The sequence below is a fragment of the Schistocerca americana genome, chromosome 8 (genome assembly GCF_021461395.2).
Source record: "Schistocerca americana isolate TAMUIC-IGC-003095 chromosome 8, iqSchAmer2.1, whole genome shotgun sequence".
Taxonomy (NCBI): domain Eukaryota; kingdom Metazoa; phylum Arthropoda; class Insecta; order Orthoptera; family Acrididae; genus Schistocerca; species Schistocerca americana.
In genome coordinates, this window is record NC_060126.1 from 140,824,684 (window position 1) to 140,848,796 (window position 24,113).

At 40.8% G+C, this 24,113-nt stretch overlaps 1 protein-coding gene across 3 annotated transcripts in view; it reads right to left on the bottom strand.

Annotated features, from left to right (window-relative positions):
* The window catches only part of LOC124545418 (eukaryotic translation initiation factor 4H), a 70,007-nt gene that overhangs the window by 13,851 nt on the left and 32,043 nt on the right, over nucleotides 1–24,113 (bottom strand). The window contains exons 6-7 of one of the 3 annotated variants that reach the window (XR_006967623.1): nucleotides 18,045–18,246; nucleotides 9,861–9,877 (exon numbers count right to left, since the gene is read on the bottom strand). Coding sequence is in view for 1 of the 3 variants with exons in the window: in XM_047124336.1 (XP_046980292.1) it covers nucleotides 18,110–18,246 (137 nt within the window). In the remaining 2 variants the exon portion in view is untranslated. Of the gene's footprint in view, nucleotides 1–9,860; nucleotides 9,878–16,878; nucleotides 18,247–24,113 lie in introns of those variants that run through there. The other 2 variants (XR_006967622.1, XM_047124336.1) reach the window with 2 other exon arrangements.

Consider the following 24,113-nt stretch of genomic DNA (forward strand, 5'->3'; position numbering starts at 1 on the left):
ACCAGATCTTCCTCGTTTACCAAGATTCCTAATAGGTGCAGGCTCCTTAAGTTTCCCTTCCCCAGAACTCACTATAACCAGAAACATCTATCTTTTACACCAAAAACTTCTTTTTATATCTGCCACTATCATTATTGTTATTATTGTCATTGTCATTATCATTATCATCAACACCATCATCATTGTCATTTTCATTATCATTATTATTATTACTATTAGTGGCAGCAGCTGCAGTAGTACAAGTGCTGCCAGTGTTAAATATATTAGTTCAGAGTATTATTTACTCACATTGCTACTTTAGGTACTCAAATTATTTTAATACTATTTGTCGTATAAAAATTGTTATTTCTTACAGAACTATGATGTAAAAAAGGTACTGTATGAGTGAAACCCTGGTCCAGTGAAAGAGAGGGCCTGATGGGCTTAATCAGTTTAAACTAATATAAAAAATATATAGTTCAGATTAGCCGTCTGTTTTCATTCATTCTGACAAGGAATGAGAATTTGAAACACTGAACATAGTTGCTCCACATAGTTTTCTTTAAGAGCTACAGGAGGAGAAGGAGGAGGAGGAGGAGGAAGAAGAGAATTAAACCAAATGGCATTGGCTCCACAATAAGACCTATATAGGAACCAAGTTCGAGATTTCAAGTATTGCAGCTAACACATACAACCCCAAAGCTCTGTGTTCTGAAAAGCTTTTTTATTCAGTGTTTAACCCCCCCCCCCCCCCCCTCCAATACGTACATGGGGAACATCTACACATGTGGAAGGTCCACATGTGAAAGTTCCATAGCATAGTCAAAATGTACAGGAGAGACGGCCAAATTATTTTTGTACTGTGTCCAGGACTGACTGAAATTATCTTGATAATGGCTTGTTGCAATGGCTTGGCATATGACAAGGAGCATAATGCAAGCTGTAAGGCTCATGAGATATTTACATGTTTTTTATTGATACACCGCTACGTGATCAAAAATTGATAAATTACAAGAGAGTACAAATATAGACAAAGTTGCAAAATTTCCTGCAAGTGTGACCTTATTGACCCAACCTCATCATTACAAAAGTGAAGACAGGCAATTACTCATGGATTAATCACAGGTGGCACACAAAAACAGAAGATTAATAATCTCTGGTGTCTTCGCACCATCTATGCTCGATGTGGATAGGTGGTTGCCTATTCACATTTCTCTAATTTGTTTCTACTATGTACTTCTATTATCACAATATTTGTCTGGCCGTCATTTGCCATTACAGTGAGCACAGCATGATCATTATTGGGTCACTGAAAATTGAGAAATGTTTCTGTTTAAACATGTGCATGGTTGTGTTGTTATACATCACCTATCAGAAAAACACCTGTTCAGCATCCATCACAAGATGTACACAATTTAAGCCATGACTGACTATTCCGAATTATGTTTAACAGGAAAATTTGTTTGCAAGTACTATTTCTAATTAACTTGTGTCTCTTGCTTCTCATTTCTTGCAGTCTATTGGGCACTACTTCATTTGCAGTTCTTAGAGTTCTTAGATCCTTATGACACATGTTGATGCCATTTGCATCATTTTCTGTGCAATTTAGTGAACTATTGTTTCACACCAACTCGGCAGGCCTGTGTTGATTGTATCGCTACCCTGTTTGACAAAATATTGGGAAACATGTTAACAGTGCAAGTAAGCAATTGCTGTAGAAACATTTTTGAGATATTCTTATTCACAAGTGCTTAGCATGATCATAGTTGCTGTTATGCTGTGCGTAGCACAGTTAGTTTGACTGGGACAGTGAATATATCTGTTTCTCAATTCACTAGTGGTTCACCAATGTATTCATCACTGTACAGTGGAACTGAGAATGAGTTAATATCAAAAGATATTCAAATGTGAAACGATGTTGACCTCATGGAAACGATGCATATACAGGGCGTTTCAAAAAGAAAGAGCAGATTTCAAACATTTATTTCTCAAAAACTACAAATGATAGAAACACAATTCAAACGTTTCTTGTCAGAGAAAGGTTCAAAGTTTTTCAATGGTCCGCGCAGAAGTTCCATGCAAATCCGCAGTGGCGCTGGCGTTTGTTTGTAGGAAAATGGCGACGACACCACAGGAACGATCATTTTGTGTGCTGCAATTTGCAAAGTTAGAGTCCATTGTTGGTGTGCAACGTGCATTCCGCCGTCAATTCAACAAACAGCCGCCTCGTCATAAGCAAATTTATGAGTGGCATCACAGATTCGTAGAAGATGGTTGCATCTGCAAGCGAAAAAGCACGGGTCGTCCACGCACATCGGATGAAAATGTCGAGCGTGTCCGTGCAGCTTACGAAAGGAGCCCTAGAAAATCCACGGCACGGGCAAGTCACGAACTAAACATGTCTAAAACAACGGTATGGCGCGTTCTGAGTAACCGTCTGCACATGAAGCCGTACAAACTGCAGTTATTGCAAGCATTGCGTCCTGACGACCACAACAAAAGGTTCGAATTTTCAACTGCAATTCTACAGGACATGGAAGAGGACAATTTTGCCGAACGATTAATTTTTTCAGATGAATCAACGTTTCACATTTCTGGTAAAGTTAATCGGCATAACGTACGAATTTGGGCGAGTGAAACTCCGAGGGACGTTATTCAACATGAAAGAGACTCACCAAAGGTTAACGTCTTTTGTGCAATTTCGGTAAACAAAGTTTATGGACCTTTCTTTTTCATGGAGAAAACTATCACAGGAACCATTTACCTGGACATGTTAGAAAACTGGCTATTTCCTCAACTTCAGGAAGATTCAAATCACTTCATCTTCATGCAAGATGGCGCCCCACCACACTTCTCTGAACCTGTACGACGGTACCTAAATAACACCATTCCAGGACGGTGGATTGGAAGAGCAGGAGCACAAGATCAATGTCATCGTCTGTGGCCTCCCAGGTCACCAGACCTTACTCCCTGCGATTTTTATTTGTGGGGGTACATAAAGGACTGTGTTTATGTCCCACCTATGCCCGCTACTCTTCAAGAGGTACGACATCGAATTGTTGCGGCCGTGAATTCGGTAACTAAAGACCAGTTGCGTCGTGTGTGGCAAGAAATGAGATACCGGTTTGATATTTGTCGTGTAACAAATGGTGCTCATATTGAGGTACAGTTTTGATATTTGTTGTGTAACATTTGGTACTCATATTGAGTGAAGGACCGTTGGAATTGTGTTTCTATCATTTGTAGTTTTTGAGAAATAAATGTTTGAAATCTGCTCTTTCTTTTTGAAACGCCCTGTATATCGCTTACCATTCGCTACCACCCATTGCATCAATGTAAACTGCTACAGAAAAGTTGTAAGCTTATCTGGACAGTATCTGGTATGTGAAACAGTATGGTGATGGTGATGTTTTTCTCCCTTTGTCAGCTGAACAACTAGGTATATTTCTTGACACCGTGACACAGAAGAGTGCGGTACAAAACTATGAAATTAAGACGTAACTGCTCTAAAAAGAGATTCTATTCCAACTCCTGTTTATGGCATATACCATAAAAGGTTTTACAAAATTAAAAAGAAATTGTTTGAAACTAGTCACTACCAATAAATAAAGGATACTTCTCAATGTGACTTTCAAAGGAATTCCAGTCATTTATTTCAAAAAGAAATTTCTTTTCTGGCAACCCCAAGTCTGACCTAGAAAATCATCTATACCTAAAACTGAATAAAATTTGTTGGATTTACATTTCTGGAAGAAAAGTTCAGAAACTTTTATGTGCAAGATGAGATACATTACTTATACTTTGAACGAATGTCTACTTCTGTCCAAAGGACACTTTGGTTGGGTAAAATTCATGCCATTAACAAAGCCATGTTTCGTCGTAAAAGTAAATTAAAAAGTGGTTATGTCTGGTCCTTTAGACTCTGCACAGGAACAGAACAAAGCTGGACTGTAAATCTGAGAACTTTTCGGTATCTTATCAGGTGGTCAGACTAATGAAACCAGTGTTTGAAAATAGAGTATTTCTAGTATCTCCCCAGCCTGCAGATCTTCTATTCATAAAATCTACTGATACATTTGTACAAAAAGAATGGTAATTCCTGATGGATAATACATAAAATAAAAGAAAGGCAACCACTCATCTATAATTAACAGATATGGTGTGTAGAAACACACAACATAAATCTATTACATTAGCTTTTGCTCTTTCTCTAGTGGAAGTATACACAATCACCACACAGACACCCAAATGAACATATCTGTAGCCTGCTGCGGCCATGGGCGTGTGGCATTTGGCTGTATGTGGTTGTAAACATGAATGTGTGTACTTTTACTAGAAAGAGAGCAAGAGCTCAAAAGCTAGTAAAATACTGTTTCTGTTGTGTGTCTCTAACAAGGGGAGGCCGCCAATTGTGAAATTCAGATTCAATTCATACTGCGCATGATAAAAGCTCATGGCCAGAGGTGTAATGTGGCAAAGCACCAAGATGCACTTCTCAGCCGTTGTCGAGAAAATCGACAGCTAAAATAAACCATTGCGGTGAAATACTCTCAACGATTAATAATTATCGACAGCGTCGTGGCGCAGCGGTAAGCGCTCAGGTTCGTAATCCGAAGGTCGCCGGATCGAATCTCGCACCGTGCAATTTGTTTTTTGTTATTCAAATGTGTCTACACACACACACACACACACACACACACACACACACACACACAGAGAGAGTATATATATATATATATTTTTTCCCGGCAATCAGTTGCAACAATTATGCATATAATAAGTTGTTGACAGTCGTTTGTCGTGGAAAAACTGGCGACTTCGAACATCATTATGTTTTCCGCAAACAAAGTTGTATTTCACAAATGTTATTAATTGTCTTCATAATGTTAACCACGTATAGTTAACGGAAGACGTAGAAATGATATTCCGAAACGAATACGTATAGCGTAAGTCAAACGTTCGAATTAGAATAGAGACCCCACGAACACAAATTTGCTGTGGCAGGTATGAAATATAAGCTCCGTTACTCGCTCGTTACACTTGAAGGACAGATGTTGAATGGGCCGAAACGAGCCGCCGCATAAAAGCGTAGTTGCCTGCTAACTTCGAAAGAAGGTAGATGCGGTCCCTAGCGCAACTTATAACATCGTCGAAAATCAGTGCGTACGTGAGAGCTTTGGTACACCCTATTAAACAAACGGAAAAATGGAGGCGGTACAATTGGAGAGCGATCCGCCTTCACCAAAATGCATAAGAAATTCATTGATAGTTTATATATATTTGGATTACGAAAAACTAATAATAAAAAAAAAATGTTGCATGGCACGACATTCGATCCAGCGACCTTCCGATTACAAACCCGAGCGCTTACCGCTGCGCCACGACGCTGTATAAAATTATTAACCATAGAGGGCATTTCACCGCAACGGTTTATTTTAACTGTCGATTTTCTCGACAGCGGCTGAGAAGTGCATCTTGGTGCTTTGCCACATTACACCTCTGGCCATGAGCTTTTATTATGCACAGTATGAATCGAATCTGAATTTCACAATTGGCGGCCTCCCCTTGTAAGCACCACAACTCAATCAGCTGTGGTTAGTGATTGCCTTTCCTCTATTCGATGGATACATATGGTACTGTAAATTGACAAGAAAGAACATGTCACCTCATCTCAAACATACAACATTCAAAATGGGAAAAATGACTGTACGCAGAATGGCAAAAAGGACATGGACGTCACATATTTATCAACCATCCACAACAACAAGATGAAAAAGACTGCACAGGAGGAAAACAATCAAGAAACATGCAGTAATTGCAGATTACAACAATATAATTGGAGATACAGATTAACCAGACTGATGAATGTCAATGTACCTAATACCAATAACGAAGGTAAACATATTTTTTTAAAAAATTGTTCATTTGTCTGAACTAGCTTCTGGAATTCGTTTGTAAAATAAAAATCTTCTGGAGGAAGCAAGACCAGTACAGACTTTGTGATAAGCATGACCACAGAATCTGTGATGAAATACAAAGCAAGTGTTCTCTCTTCAACTTCTGGGCATCCCTCCCACATGTAGGGACTGCTTTGGCTATCAGTACAGCATTTCCCAGAAAACTTTCTGCAAACAAAGAAGAAATCCAACATGACAGGCTGTGCAATGTCTAACTCTATCAAAAAGGACTGAGAAGACAAATACCAGTTGTCATAGTTGTAGACTTAATAATCATTTAGTAGTTCTGTAGTAATTATTTATTTTCAAAAAACTGTCACCCTCTATTTTACCCCTTTAGTGTCTGAATTTCCAAAAATGCTGAAACATGTATTTTCTGATTGACAAACCAAATACTAGTTTTCATAGCTCCAGCTTCAAAATTTCCTTAATAGTGACATACTATCAAATATTCTTTCATCCCCTATTTAACACCTTAGGAGTGGAATTTCAGACAATCCCTTTTTAAATGATGCTTAAAGTATAAGATCCACACTCTCTCTAAAACTCAAGTTTCTATCCTTAGTGGTCTGAGCTGGGTGACGACGAGTCAATGAATCAGTCTGACTCTATTTACCCACTTAGGGGTTGAATTTCCAAAAATAGTAAAACACAAATTTTCTCATCCCCAACCAAAAAGCTAAACACCAATTTTCAAAAATACATTCACAATGAAATCTTTTCATAAAACATTTCGCCTCCTATTTCACACCTCTTAGGGGTTGAATTTCCATAAACAGTGACATGCGTGCATCTGATTTATTTCTAACTGAGAAGTCAAATTTAAATTTTCATAGATTTAGCATTAAAAATGTTTTCATAATAAAATATTTTCATAAAAAAATCTCATACCCTATTCCAACCACTTAGGGGTTCAACTTCTAAAAAATGGAAACATGTTTTTTATTTGTAACCAAGAAGTCAAATACAATGTTCATAGACATAACTTTAAAAAAACACTTTAGTAGTTCTTCAATAATGATATATTTTCAAATAAAGGTTTCAACCACTATTTTACCCACATGCTGAAACACATATTCCTTTATTTCTGACTGAGGAATCAAATACCAATTTTTGTAGGTCTAGCTTCAAAATTACCATAATGGCAACATTTGTCAAAAATAGCTTTCACCCCCTTAGGATCAGAATTTCAAAAAATTCCTTCTTAAACAATGCCTACAGTATAAGAACCACACATTTTCCAAGTTTCTAACCTTAGCAGTTTGGTGTGGGTGATGATGAGCCAGTCAGCCAGTCTGTCAGTCAGGGCATTGCCATTAATACAGAGTGACAATTATCAAACTATATGAAAAGAAACGTAAACTAGTTACAAACTACGGCATGCACACACTTTATACAACATGTAAATGTAACATCAGATATTCGGATTTAGGTTATGCACGTTCATATCGAATGATGCGGCGCAGGCAAATAGCGAATTTCTGCATGCCTTGCTGAAGTGTGAAGTGTTGGAACACCGATGCTGTCAATGAAATGCTGAATGGCTGTTTTCAGCTCAGCAGTGGTTTTGGGGATATTGCTGAACACCTTGTCTTTAATAGAGCCCCACAAAAAGGAGTGGCATGTGTTCAGATCCAGAGAATAGGGCAGCCAATTGAGCCCCATGTCAGTGGCTCCTGGGTACTGCAGAGTCAGAATGTGGTCCCCAAAGTGCTCCTTCAGGACTTTAATGGGGTCGAGCTCCGTCTTGCATGAACCACATTTTGTCGAAATCAGGGTTACTTTGGATAATGGGGATGAAATCATCTTCATGTACCGTTCGGTAGTCAAAGTACCATCAAGGAATATCGCACTGATTATTCTGTGCACCACAGTCACCCATTGAGGGTAACGAGACTTCTTGATCGCGAAATGCAGATTCTCAGTCCCCCAAACGTGTCAAATTTTCTTACTGATGAATCCATCCAAATCAAAGTGCCATTCATCACTAAACCAAACCACACCAATTCTCATCATGTCTTGCAGCCAACAGTGCAGTTTGAATCTTAACATGAACCTTTCGTATGTTACGATGATTTTAGTTCATATAGTTAAACAACTGTCACCCTGTATATAAAGATAACAATAAACCAAAATTTGAAAGAAAAAGAAAAGAAAAGAAAAAAGAAAAAAAAAAAAAAAGATTGATGTTTATCTGTAACACTATGAAGAGATCTGAATATTTTTGAACAGTTCTATCTTAGAAGTGGTCAGTTAAGGGATTAATGGTAGCTACATTTTGCTATGACATATGTATCAGTGTTCTGTCTCCCTGAGGTCTACAGAACCTGTCATAAAAGGGGTGGATTCTGCAAACTCTACTGGTCAGCGCACACATTCCATCTTGGGTGACATTTTCTTGAAATGACAAGCCATTTTCCAGCAGAGCATTGTGTATCTATCAAAGCCAGGATCATATTAAAATGTTTTGTATGGTGCAGTGATGTGTTCCAGTGTATATTCTGACTTTCAGATTCATTAGATATCCACACAGAACATGAGATCACTAGAAATTTGCAATGTTTTTAAAAAAGTATCTGCTGGCCACCTTCAAGTAACGATGCCAACTCTACGTGGAAGATCAGTGTTAACAGTAGTGAAACAAGTGTTCTTTGCTAATAAATGATTTTCAGCTTCAACAGCCAGGTAACAGCACACTACGAGTGAAAATCAGCTGCCAAATCTGCACAGTGCTGTTCCCTGCCCTCCCCTACTTTTCATGATGCATCATCCTTTGTAGTCAATTTGATTTCAGTATGATCAGCACAAACACGGCACGAAGTAATGACAATTATGGATGTGAAGAAGAATACCTTTATATACTAGAAAGAAGAAAAGAATACCGTTCCATGGGTGACAAAGTTTACTGGGAGCCCTTGCACACTTGTCTCTATCTTCACATAAGAAGCTGCCATCATCCATTTTGCCACAGATGATTTTGAGAACACTTGTGCCATTTCAATTCTGAAAGATTTACAAGAGCAGCTCTTGTTTCCTACTTAAGATTCTCAGCAGAATGGACACTGTGGACCACGGATTCTGTATGCACATTTTCTTGCTCCTGTGAATTATACGGAGCAGCCAGAAGCAACATTTAGTGTGAAAAAGACTGGTCATTTGCATGAGCCCAACTGGATTCTGCTGAGAACAATTTGCAGTCTCTGACAGCAACACTACTACATTACAGGAAATCTTTTTCTGATTAAACTTGCTGCAGGCATGCCAATTTTCATAACATGAGCGGGTGCAAGGCCTACTTTGTACACATGTAAAGACTGGCTGTTTTTATGTAAACATGTAAGAGCAAAATCAGCTACAATAAAATAAACTTACATAATATGAAGTGAAGCACTGTTGAATTAAACAATATTGAAATAACTTTCATTATATCACTCTGTTGCCATGGACAGCTGTTACCCCACAAAAATGTCTGCTTGTGTCTGTGTATGTGCGGATGGATATGTGTATGTGCGCGCGCGCAAGTGTATACCTGTCCTTTTTTCCCCCTAAGGTAAGTCTTTCCGCTCCCGGGATCGGAATGACTCCTTACCCTCTCCCTTAAAACCCACATCCTTTCATCTTTCCCTCTTTCCTGATGAGGCAACAGTTTGTTGCGAAAGCTTGAATGTTGTGTGTATGTATGTGTCTGTCTGTGTTTCTATCGACCTGCCAGCACTTTCGTATGGTAAGTCACATCATCTTTATATATATAATAGCTCTCCTGGAAGAAAGGCTACTGCAGGAGACCTTCGCTGAAGATTGGAAAATAGATGAGGTACTGGCAGAACTAAAGCAGTTAATGCAGGTCATGCTGGGATAGTTCATTTGGTAGAGCACTTGCCTGCAAAAGGCAAAGGTCCCAGGTTTGCGTCCCGGTTCGCAGTCCAGCACACAGTTTTAACCTGCCAGAAAGATTCAAAAATGAATTTTTTGAACAATCTGGTAATTTATCATGAAACAGTAATCTTTTGAGAGGGGAGGTTACAGATGTATACACAAATAATACTACAGATATGGTCGAAGTCTGTCAATGAATAGTTGGAAACTAGTTATAGTGATGCCTTGTCAATGAGATATTTTTTGTTAAGAAAGAAACAAGCAGCACTACTCTCTTTACTGGAATATTTTTAATCATATGCTTCCAGCAACTGAATATTGTTCCAAATGTGGCTCTACACTGGTACAGAGGACATGTGGTATCTCTTAACATAACACTAGACTTTGAGACATTTCCTGATCTGTTTTGGGTGCTCAGAAAATCATCATCACATCAGATGTGTCTGGGTGGTGTCCGATCTAAAGAGCATCATGTTGATACATCATATAATTATTGCAATTTTACTGAATATTCCCTTTCTGTGACCGCCTCCTCGAAATAATAAAGAGTTGATGAAAGATACAGCTACAGTACTTATGAACCACCCAGGAAAATTAAGTTTTGCTTCATTCATCACCTACCCTCGAAAAAACAGGGCAAAAGAACAAATCTGTTTTTGACTGCTGTTTGAATTATGTAACAGAGTAGATTCCTTAAGTCATTTAGTACATTTACTGCCCCCACATGCCATGACTCATGACAGACCAATTTAAAATCACTAACATGTTTATGGCACGAGTTTTTTAATATTAATTTCCCTAATTCTATTCTATTTCTTTCTTGATATGGAATACTGAACGATTACATGTCATTACCAATAGATTATTTCTCTCAAAGCTTTCCTTTCTTTTGCAGGACGAAGAAAGCTAGCAAATTTCATTTCATTCATATGGATGTCTTCTTCATTAGATAGAGTTTTCCTATTTCTGACTCTAGATTCAAAATGAGTCTTCCGCAAATCTTGGTTGGGATGAACGAGTGCAAGCACTTCCTACATCTTTCCTAGCTTACCATAAGCACCCTTTTCCTGGGAGAGCGTTCAGGTGCCACGTCAGAGCTCATCACAAGCAAACCAGAATCTGACATGATGGCCAATTGTATAAACATCGCTGACTGGAAGTCAGTCTTGAGCTTGTTTCAGAAACTGAACTCTTCAATTGTATAACACTGAACTTTGATCTACTGCAGGAGGTTCAGCATTTATCTAACTTGGCATGAAACACACTTACCAACACTGCTAAAATCAGCTATTGACAAAATCATTGCACTTTGACCACAGATATTAACTGTACATAGAAGACACAGAGTACTGTAAGGTAAGGTTCACAGGAGAGCTTCTGTGAAGTTTGGAAAGTAGGAGACGAGGTACTGGCAGAAGTAAGGCTGTGAGGACGGGGCGTGACTCATGCTTGGGTAGCTCAGATGGTAGAGCACTTGCCCACGAAAGGCAAAGGTCCCGAGTTTGAGTCTCGGTCCGGCACACAGTTTTAATCTGCCAGGAAGTTTCAGAGTTAAAACTTTTCAAAGTTGAAATGCATAAAACTGGAAGCGGTAATTTTGTCTGGTCTTCTGTTATGGAAAATGGACAGAAGCTAACTGCAGGATGCAACCACTAAGCCACTGCATGATCATTACTAATTGACTTACATATGCTTACTACTAGTTTTGTTCAACATGTGCACAGACTGTCATAGCAGTTTAAGCACTTGTTTCATAGTTTAAAATGCTGTACTTACTGCTATTAAAAAGGGAACATTTCTCTAAAAGATATTCAATTGTTATCGGCTGCTGTCAAACTCAGTGTACTTAACTTTTGATCACAAGTATTTTGAGCCTTTCTTACTCTGTCACTAAGTGTGTTTAAAATGCCTTAAATTAATCATATTAATTATGAGTCACCTCCAAGATTTGTTATGATATCAGTCATCTGCAGTAACTAGTTATGTACATGATAATATCTAATATTTTTTAACGTCACTAGGTTGTGAACTGAAAACTGAAGTTGAACTTGACTCGATCTCCAAAATTTCGCCGGTCACAAGCAATCCTAATTTACAGCAATGTGACCTGGCATTAATGTTTATACAATCCAGATTTCAGAATTCAGCTTGATCTGGAGTCATTTTCTGTGCTAATCTATGGTCACCTGCTTTATAAAATCAGACCTTATCAGTTTAATTCAGTATTTCTTTTAGTGTCCTTCCCTTGCACTGTGTCTACAATCTAGTTTCTATCTGCACAATTCGTATATATCACACACTTCCTCCCTACTAGTAGTAGTAAATTAAAAAGTGGTACACCTGTTTCACATAAAATTCACTATAAACACATATGTCCCATAGAGTACCACCACAGAACAAACACACAACAGTGATTAAAGATGATATCTTTGAGAAAAAATTATCAAATAATACCCAAGATGAAAGCTTGAAACTAGATTTTAGTAAATCAGTGATCAGCATGTAATATTGTGACAGGATAACACAGTAGGGTTTGACAAGGAGATGACTGACAATCTTTAGAATGCCACAAACCAGCAGATGTTTATGTCTGTGCTAGACTGCTCCATAACAGGGACAGTGGATACAAAGAGTTATGATTTAATGACCATACTCCGCCAGTTAAGTCATCCTTACCCAAAACATGAAAACAAATGTGAACATGGTTTCCAGTGTGATTGACAAGCACTCAAAAATTATTACATAGACTATGATCATTAATTGATCTGTGACTGCAACATGTTAGCAGCCACAGTTGGCTACACTGGCCACTTAAACACAGGACTTGCAGTCACAAATGGCTGCAGGCTCCCACATTCATTACGCAAACGCTGGGCTGGTCCCGAAAGTTCATCTTCACGAATACAATACACAAAGAAGTACAATAACATACAGAACAGAGTTACAGGATGCGCAGGCATATGGCGTTAACTTGCCAGCTTTAGATTACCTTGATAACTTTGCAGCATGATGCCATTCCTGACACTGAAGTTAAATAATAAAATAAAATTTGTCAAATCCTGAGGAGGGGAGGGGGGGGGGGTTGTAAGAGAGGGGGAGGAAGACCAGACCTCGCACAAGATGGGATAAAGAAAAATGACATATCCACACGGGAGTCAAACAGAACCCCAAACTAAGACAGCAACAAGCTAGTGAATGCACTGTGTGCACATACCAAAAATGTTTAAAATTTTCTTTTAGCAATATTGTGAAAACAATCAATTGCTACTCACCATTTAGCAGAGATGGTGAGTCATAGATAGGAACAACAAAGTCTGCTAGGCAAATAAGCTTTCCTTCCTACCAGCACCAGCTTTTCCGAACTGTCTAAGAGGGAACTCTCCTTCCAATGTGTCCTACATACCCATAATCCTCATGGCCTGAACCTTCATTAGTGACTGTCCTCCACCCACCTATACCCTTCCCTGTTCCCACACCAGCACTACACGGCCTTCTATTCAATCAATGCATCCACTGTCTTTACTTCTCTCCTTATCCACTTCCCCCTATAACCTAACTGCACCTAGCTGCCCTATCCTCTCCTCACCTCATCCCTGTAAGCTCCCACAAATGGCACTTTACTGCCCCCATCCATACCTCGCTGTCCCTCCCCAGCCTCATCATGCGCTGTTGCTAGCAGTCTGGCCTCGGCAGCCCGGAACAATGGTCGTGTGTGTGTGGTGTCTAATTCACAAGGAGGCCTTTTGATCAAAATCTTACTTGTCTAGCGGTATCTTTGTTGTGCATATCTGCGACTCAGGATTTCCACTATACGATGGAAAGCATTCTATCCTTTTCATGATACTGTCATTATTCCATCCTTGGTGTTTTAACTTCTCAATGATCAGTGGCATAGTTTGCAAGTTCCAAAACACACACACACACACACACACACACACACACACACACACACACAGTCAGTCTCTGGCTGCTGTGGCCAGAGTCAGGATTCAGGATAGTAGTCATGTTTGTATGGGTTTCATTTGTGTGACTGTGTATATGTTGTCTAGTCTCAGCAGCCAGAGACAGGTCATGTGTGTACAAGTTGCATTAGTGTGTATTTGTGTTTTTTGTCTATTTCTGTTGAAGGCCTTGTTGGTCAAGTGTTCACTTCTCACAGTCTATTTGCGACTAAGAATCTCCACTATATAGTGGATAGCAACTATCCTTTTCATAATATTTTCCATTGACACTCAACAGCACTCTTACACCACAAAGCTTGGGTTGTGAGAATGGTCACTTTTGTACTTTAAAGTCAAGTTTGTGGCTCCCTGGAACTAATTCTTGTCAGCTGATGGAAGGCAACCTTTGGTGGATGTTTAGAATTCTGAGGCACTAGCAGCCAAATTGATGGTGCCCAAATGGAAACTTTCAGAGTACATGGATAGGAGCCAGGGAGGCAAGGCTTCCATTACTTCTGCTAATTACAGTGATGAGTGACTAAATGAATTCAAGCTTATTACTTTATTACATAACTTTACTGGCAACTATACGCTTCGCTGTAATTCACATGTCGCTATGCATATAGGTTCTATCACTTCCAAGGTGTACACGCGGGCGAGAAAAAAAAATCCCAGATTCCCTGGTTAAAAATGTACTTTTCCCAAGTGAAAATATACTTCTTCCAAGGTGAAAAATACGCTTTTTCCATTATAAGTGACAGTATGGCAAAGGTTTTATACACCAGCACGGAACTTCAGAGAACGAAAAAACTCATCAAAAAAGTTTTTTGGTTGATCTGTGATGTGCAACAACATTTACGCTGCATATTTTTGTATTGGTGTTACGAAAATATAGATTCAATACAGACCGTTAGTTTCTGATATTAAAACGCAGTTTTTTAAGCCAAAGCCAATCACAGCTCATGTCACAGGCTCTCACCAGCCAATGACAGCAAGTATTCGGAGCATAGGACATGTAACAATTAGCCAATAGCAACATCACTGTTATGTAGTATGCACATACAAATAGGAAAAGTTAATGGTTTAAATTTATGTACTAATGAATCTACAAGAAAAGTTAAGCTTTCACATACAATATTGGTCCTGAAGATTAGTAAGTTACGTAACAAGAAAAGCTAAGCTTCCACATATAATAGTGGTCTTTTTTGTGTATGTTACGCTTTAAGATGCACCACACAAATGTGCCAGTAAAATTTTAAATCATGACATTAATGTCTGGTCTTCTGGCCTCGAAATTCTTCTAAGTAGTTAGTCCTCAATGTGTTCAGTTTTAAATGAGAGCCAAACGCTCTGTAATTTAAGAAATTACTGCATATTCGCACATGTAACATAATTCATATTGCGTAAAAGGAAATTTACTTTGAAACTAATGCTTTTTGAAGCACCATTCGCAACATTTTCCCGCGACCTGCTAGAAACAGCTTCATTTCAGCAGTTGCCAGAGAGCACCAGAAAACAGGCTTTACTGCACATGGGCAGCTACGGTTATGTAGGAAGCCTATGTATTTGTACATATGTACTATTAAGAATCTTACATGACGTCATAAAAGAAACAGGATACTCCACGAGCATCGGAATTTTGTAAAGCATACTATATGCATAATTTGGCTTAAAGTACAAATTCCTATGTCCAGATTCACACTGAAGTACGCCCCAACCCGATATTAAGCTCTTCAGTGCGGTTTTCGGAATGAAAATTTTCTTGGAGTACCACTGCTGTATTATCTCATGTTTGGTTCTCTATTATGGCATAATGCCAGGAGATGAAAATGTGCACTTTAAATTCAGCGAACAGTTGAAACTAGCCTATAGTGTGGAACGAAACACTTCGCTTCTAATAAATTGAGTGCCTCTGGGGAGAAGATTGGTAAAAGACACATTTATTTAGCAAACTGACAAAAATAGCTTCATTGTTTTGCAAGGGGATTGACTGCCAAAAATGTGGAAATAAAATAAAATCAGAAAAACTAATAACGTGTTAACCTTCCACAATTATATGAATGTATTTTAATTCACTTGACAGCTCCCAACCATAGAAATCCGTTTTGTTTTCATTTGATATGAGAAGTGTAAATGAAGAGGAAATAGCAAAATCACTAAAAGTAAACATCGCTTACGTGGAGACTAACCCCCTCCCCACTACAACCCAGACTGCTAAGTGCATGTGCGAATTTGGCAGCTTGAGTGCACCAGAAAAATCTTTCAGGTAGCATCTGGCTGCTTGTTGCTACTGCTGATACAGCTAACAGCAACAATTCAAGTAGGCAGAAGCAGGAGAAGGTACTGCCCATACCAAACTCAACTGTGCATGCGCGTGAGCCTGCGGGCAACTGCTGAAATGAAATGAACTTACAACAGTAGTGACATCATGCTCGTCGGCAGCAGTTTACTGTTATGAAGTATTCCATAATCTTCGGCCTAAAGCCTCCAACACATTTCGCTCTTTATCAGTTCTTATCATTCAAAATTACAAACATTTAACTGAAGACTAAAACAATGAAAAATTGCCGCAATTCTAAAAAATTACCTGGTTTTTCCCAGTTTTCTCCTGGATGAAAAGATTTCCAGGTTTTTCCCGGATGTCCTGGAGTGTATACACACTGACTTCTGATGCAATATCTCAGAACGGAAGCATGAACAACAAAAATTTTTGTCATCACTGTTGTGTAGGGGGCTAACTGTATTTCAAAAAGACTACATTCAGATTGCTGTGATACTCCACTTCTTGAAGACTACCTCATGTCATTGAATGCAGTGTACATCATACAAATAATTTGTGAAGAGGCTTGTAAAAATGCACTAGCACAACCATGTGGAGCTCATTGCAGAAGAGAACAAGGATAAATATGTGGATTCATGCTAACCGTGAACAATTTGAAGGCAGAGAATCTGTTCAGTGAATGATTCTGTCCAATGATCAGCACAACACAGTTCTGTTTTGATATTGCACTGTAATTACATGCTAAAGTATCTTGCAAAGTCCCATAAAAAAATCAACAATATTTCTTTAAAATCATGGATTGGTTGGGGATGGGTATACACAGATTAAAAATAATACAGTTATCTTGGGAACTACTCATTTAATGCCATAAAACTGACAATACAAAAATGACAATCACTTAACCAAGAGATACACTGAACCATTAAAATAAAATGTATCTTCCATAATTTCTGAAGTTCATACCATATGACTAACTCAGTCTGCAGCTGAGAAAGCAGAAAAGTCACTGGTAAAATTATCAGAAAGGTAAATAAACCACATAAAAACCATATGTTTTTGTGGGAGGTTAATTTACTGAAAGCAGTTCCAGAAAATGAAGACTTAAATACAGAAAATTCTGACATCAACCACACATGAAAACCTCATTCAGCATCATTGCAGCTCCACAAACACAACAGCAAGATAGTTCATTAAAGGGTTGTACTTAGCTTGCAATATAGGAGGCTTTTTGGAAGAAATACTCACAGCCCAATCATAATATTAAAAAATTATTTTTCATTATCAATATATCGTGGCACTGTTTAATTTTTTTTACAAGCAATATATTTTTCTTCATTCTGTAGTTTTAACACTGGTTATATACAAACATCTCGTAAAAATTTTAATGTAATGTTCTACATTAGAAGAGAACACGCAAATGTTCTAAAACTGCAATTTCAAACAAGAAACTATCTTCCAACCAGCTCCACAACGTAAATCACAGTTCTTTAGTGCACAGGCAGCAACTAATTTTAGTAAAACAAGACTCAGTTTCAATAAAGAGATGAAATGGCATGCTCTATTATATATATTTTTTACTAATGTGCAGCAACAAATTAATTTTCAAATGCAATCCGACACGGAATTTATTAGCTACTTATTTACACTCAGTAAGAAATCACAAAATTCTCTTAAAAAATGGCAAAATTAAAATCATGTTACTCAGTGCTTCAAACAACAGGGTGGGGAGTAATTGTTACATTTAGCAAAATGTAGACCAACCAAGAGCAAAATCTGGGATACAACATTCACATTTCAAATATAGTTATCTTACCATGTTTTTTTGCGAACAAAGCATTCAAATTTCAATATCTGCCTTAATTACCTTAGCTGAAGTTAAATAAAGTCATCAAAAATTAAAAGACTGCACAGAAAAGAAACTATTACTTAGAATAAAAATGGCTTTCGAACACTACATCAGAATGGGAAGGGTCACTAAATCATAACAAAATGACTAAGTTGTAATCTCACCTGCTGCATACAGCTCAGCCATTTACATTTAGAGATGCATTTGACTTAATTTACATTAACTTTTATTACTTAAGAATTTTTTCTTCTCGTGGTTTCGCACCACCAAATATTTTTGATGCCTGACTAGTCTCTGCTAATTGATTGGGCGGATCTTTTACAGTTCTTGGCTTCAGCATTAACTTTGGTCGACGAGCAGCGTCTTCTGCAACAAGAAGTAAACAACAGTTATTATTTTAGACATCTCCAAATATGTTGTGCAGCTAACTAAATTACTGCAGAAAGATATTAAATAATTAATGAACACACTCTCCAGAGAGGTAAACAACCTTCTGTGTTTAATAATTTTATTTGATGTCACATTTGCAACTGCAGTCTTGTCAAACGATGAACAGGCTACCAACTGGCTAGTTTCACAACAAATTAAATGAACCAGTAGCTAAGTAGCTACCAACAGGGTCAAAACACATTAGAGATGTTTTAGACATCACTAAGTGTATTCTCTCTTTGCAGTGTTTAACATTGAACTGGCAGTAAGGTTATTAAATTTTGTAGTTCCTTATTATTTTTTAAAGGAAGAACTGGATATACTAAATGACTCACCGAAAGGCAGAACTGCTAAATCATCAATAGGTACACAAACGAAAGGTAGAGAGCTTTGCTAGCTTACGGAATGAACTTCCTTTTTCAATCTTGTAGAAAAAAAAAAACGTGCGTGCACCTCTCTCTCTCTCTCTCTCTCTCTCTCTCTCTCTCTCTCTCCCCCCTCTCCCTATTGGGTGGGGGGACAGTGAGTTATCTTAGGTTTAGGCCAGACAGGTGACAAGAGTACAGAATGTGCTGTAAGAATAGCTCCCACCTGCGCAGCTCAAAAAAGCTGCTTGTGGTGGGGTAGATCCACATGGCATGGGTTGTGAAACAGCCACTGAAATCTCACTTGTTGTGCTCTGCCGCATGTGTGCCACTGGGTGGTCTACCTTGCTTTTTGCAACAGTTTGGGATTTTCCATTCATTCTAATTGACAGCTGGTTCATTGGTTGTCATACCAATGTAAAATGTTGTGCAAAGGTTGCAACAGAGCTGGTATATAACACAGCAGCTTTACAGGTGGCCTAGCCTCTGTTGAGGTAGGATAAGTCTGTGACAGGACTGGAGTAGGTGGTGCTGGGTGGGTGGATTGCACAGGTTTTGCATATTGGTCTTCCACAAGGCTATGATCCCTGTGGCAGAGTATTGGGCCTGGGAGTGGCATAGTGACCAATTAGGATGATGTGGAGGTTCGGTGAGTGGCGGTACACCACTTTGGGAGGGGATGGAAGTATCTGTGGTAGGATGTCCCTCATTTCAAAGCATCAAAAATGACAAATAATCAGGGCCCTGATGAAGGACGTGGTTCAGTTGTACCAGTACCAGGTGGTATTGGGTAACAATGGAGGCACTTCTTTGTGGTCAGTTCTTGGGATGGATGTAGGGATCAGTTTTGTACGGAGATCTGTTTGTGAATTAGGTTTGGAGGGTATTGCCTGTCCTCAAAGTCCTTTGTGATGCCTTCATGAAGTACTGATCAAGGGAGTTCTCATCACTGCAGATGCATCTACTACAGGTGGCCAGCTTGTAAGGGAATTTTTGGTGTGGAAGGGGTGGCAGCTGTCGAAGTGCAAGTACTGTTGGTGATTGATGGGTTTGATGTGGAACGAGATGTGGATGGACCCATCTGAGAGGAGATGGACATCTAGGAGGTGGCATGATGAGTAGAAGAGGATCAGGTGACGTGGATGGGAGAGAAGGTGTTAGGTGGAGGGGGAATGAGGGTAAGGCGTCCTGGCCTTGGGTCCAGATCATAAAGATGTCATCAATAAATCTGAACTAGAGCAGGTGTTTGGTGTTTTGAGAAGCTAGGGATGTTTACTCTAGGTGGCCCATGAAGAAGTTGGCATAGAGGGGTGCCATGTATACCTCCGCTTGAAAAGTGAAATAGTAATGGGTGTATGAGGAATGAATTGGTGGATTTTGAATCTGAAGGGCATTGGGAGAGGTATTCAATTGTGGCAAGGCCATGGGCATGAGGGACGTTGGTCTATGAAGAGATTGCACCAACAATGATGAGTAGGGAAGTGGAAAGTAAGGGTGTGGGGATGACAGAGTTGGTGTAGGAAGTGGTTGGTATCTTTAATGTGGGAGGCTAGGTTTTGGATAATTGATTGCAGATGATGGTCAACAAGAACAGGGATTCTTTTGGGAGAGGTGGGGTGGCAGGGGGTGGGGGGTGGCACTGTAACCAGCTACAATGGGGAGCCCAGGATTGTTAGGTTAGTGGATTTTGGGGAGCGTGTAGAAGCTGGATGTGCCTTGTTACAATTGATGCAACCTCCTTGTACACCAACATCCCTCATGCCAGTGGCCTTGCCGTGATTGAGCACAACCTCTCCCAAAGTCCAGCTGATTACAAATCCACCACTTCACTGTTCTTACACTTAACCAACTACATTCTAACCCGTAACTACATCTTTGAAGGGAAGGTATACAAACAAATTCGTGGCACAACCACAGGCAACCACATGGCACCCTCCTATGCCAAACTCTACATTGGTCACCTGGAGGAAACAATCCCAGCTTCCCAAAACCCAAACCCCTGGTCTGTTTCAGGTTTATTGATGATGTCTTTATCATAGGACACCTTATCCTCATTTCTCCACAACCTCAACACCTCTCCCATCCACTTCACCTGGTACGACGGCAACAGAAGTGCTTGACACACAACTTTGTGGCTGAAAACTGGAAGCCGTGGGCTAGAGCCCATGACTGTGCCTTGTGGATGGCTCCCTGGAGGCGCCGCTCAGCAACAACAGTACTGGAGCAGCAGTACGACATGCAGAAGGCGTCTGCATAGAGAGACTGTGAGACACAGGGCCCCGACAGCCGCTGCTAGACCGTTAATGGCCACTAAAAACAGAGAGACACTCAATACAGAGCCCTGCGGGACTCCATTCTCCTGGATATGTATGGCACTATGGGAGTCACAAACTTGGACATAGAAAGTACGGAGCGACAGGAAGTTTTGGATAAAAATCACGAGTGGTCCCCAGAGACCCCACTCTTAACATGTGGCAAGGATATGACGTCGCTAAGTCATGTTGTATGCTTTACATAAGTAAAAAAAGACAGCAATCAGGTGTTGCTGTCTGGAAAACGCTGTTCGGATGGCAGACTCTATGGAGACAAGATTATCAGTGGTACAGCTACGCTGGCGGAAGCCGCCCTGACGTGGAGCCAGCAAGCCACGTGACTCCAGGACCCAACCCAACCGTCGACATACCATACGTTCCAGCAGCTTACAAAGAACGTTTGTGAGGCTGATGGGCCGATACCTATCCACATCAAGCGAGTTTTTACCGGGTTTGAGCACCGGAATGATGGTGCTCTCCCGCCATTGTGATGGAAAGACGCCATCGCACCAGATCCAGTTAAAGATGACAAGAAGAAGTCGCTTGTAGTCAGATGAGAGATGTTTAATCATCTGGCTGTGGATGCGATCAGGCCCAGGAGCTGTGTTGGGGCAATATGCAAGGGCACTGAGGAGCTCCCACTCTGTAAATGGGGCGTTATAGGATTCACTGCAGCATGTAGTGAATGAGAGGACGTTCCCTTCCAGCCGCTGTTTGAGTGTGCGAAAGGCTGAGGGGTAATTCTCCGACACAGAGGCTTGAGCAAAGTCCTTGGCAATCGCCTTTGTGTCAGTAGATAACTCGCCATTTATGGTAACACCAGGGACAGCTGTTGGGGCTTGGTACCCGAAAAGACATTTGATCAGACTTGGGAAGGTGACGTGTGGCAACCAATGGTGGAGACATATCTCTCCCAACACTCCTCCTTCCGTTGTTTGATAAGCTACCAAACATAGGCAGAGAGCCGTTTAATAGCTATGAGGTGCTCTAGGGAAGGGTGCCGCTTATGCCACTGTAGAGCTCGCCGACGCTCCTGAATGGCTTCAGTGACTTCCGGTGACCAGCAAGGGACTGCCATACGCCTCGGGCACCCTAAAGAGTGAGGGATCGCGTTTTCTGCCGCAGAAACAATTGTGCTAGCTACCTGCTCAACTATCACATCGATGTTACCGTGTGTGGGAGATTCAGCGGTGACAGCAGAGGTGAAAGTTCCCTGGTCCGTCTTGTTCAAAGCCCATCTGAGCAGGTGTCCTTGTGCCTGACGCTGGGGCAGTGACAGGAAGATGGGGAAGTGGTCACTACCACACAGGTCGTCATGTGCTCTCCAGTGGATATATGGGAGAAGTCCTGGGCTGCAAATTGATAAATCAATGGCCGAGTAACTACAATGAGCCACAATGAAATGTGTGGCAGCCCCAGTATTTAAGAGGCAGTAAAGTTTCGACATCTCTGCCCCAGCCAGTAAGCATGGTACCACCCCACAAGGGGTTATGGGCATTCAAATCTCCCAGAAGTAGGAAAGGTTTAGGGAGTCCATCAATCAGTGCAGCTAATACATTCAGGGGTACTGCACTACCTGGAGGAAGATATACATTGCAGACAGTTATTTACTGTGTCATCCTTATTCTGACAGCCGCAGCTTCAAGAGGGATTTGATGGGGCACATGTTCCCTACAGACCGAGTTTAGGACATAAACGCAAACTCCACCTGACACTATTATAGGCACTATGGTTCCTGTAATATCCCTTACAACTACAGAGGGCAGGGGTGCGCATTGCTGGGAACCAGGTTTCCTGGAGGGCAATGCAGATAGCAGGTGTAAAGCTTAACAGCTGCTGTAGCTCAACCAGGCGGTGGAAAAAACTGCCGCAATTCTACTGGAGGATGACATTGTGAGACTGGGAAAGCAGGGAGCATTCAATGACGCAGTTTACGTCTCAGTCACCTGCTGCCACCGATTTATTGCCTGAGCGATCTCTATCCATTATGTCTGAGGGTCTGGCAGGACCTAGGTCCTCAGCAGACGCCAAAATCTCCACCCCACTCTCAGCCGCAGAGCTTGTAGGTAGCGGTGGTGTGGGTGCCGCCGCAGTTTCCTTGGTCTGAAGGGTTTTCTTTTTTGGATTTCTCTCGTTGCTCCTTGGGTTTCCCTGGCTGGGAAGACTTCACTGGCTCAGTCTCCGGGACTGAGGATGAGCGTGAAGCCGTATGAACAGCTGCTTTTGGGCTCTTCAGCCACTTGTGGGTGTCTTCTTTCTCACTAGAAGAAACCTGGGAAGGGAGTGACACAAGGGAACCCTTCCTAGCGAGAGAAGTCTAAGACGACTTACACTTCTCTGGCTTAGAAGTGGGGGACGCATGTCCTCGTTGGTTGGGGCGGGGAGGGAGGGGGGGGGGGGCGGCGGGGTTGTTGCTCCCAAAGTAGGTGGTGCAGGAGCAACAAGAGGGAGGGAAATGCCCCCCACCATTCAAAGGGGGGGGGGGGGGGGGGCAGCTGTAGTCTTCAGGCTCTGAGAGGTAACCTGGGTTGGCGGAGCTGATGGTGCCAGAACTGTTGTCGCGGTGGCGTAAGACGATGTCATACGCACACGATGCAGGAATTCAAATTTTCTTTTAGCCTCAGTGTCGGTCAGTCTGCCCAGGGTCTTGCACTCAATGATTATCCTTTCTTTCTGGAGAATCTTGCAGTCAGGCAAGCAAGGCGAATGGTGCTCTCCACAGCTGACAAAGATGGGAGGAGGGGCACATGGAGTATTAGGATGTGATGGGCATCCACAATCTCGGCACATGAAGCAGAAAGTACAGCGGGAAGACATATGGCCTAACTTCCAGCACTTAAAAGCCCCGCATCGAGGGAGGGATAAAGTGCTTTACATCACACCGATAGCCCATCACCTTGACCTTCTCGGGCAATGTATCACCCTCAAAGGCCAAGATGAAGGCACCGGTGGCAACCTGATTATCCGTTGGACCCCGGTGGACACACCAGACGAAATGCACCTCACCACTCTAAATTGGCGCGTAGCTCATCATCGGACTGCAAAAGAAGTTCTCTGTGAAATACGATACCCTGGACCCTATTTAAGCTATTATGGGGTGTGATGGTTACAGAAATATCCCCCAGCT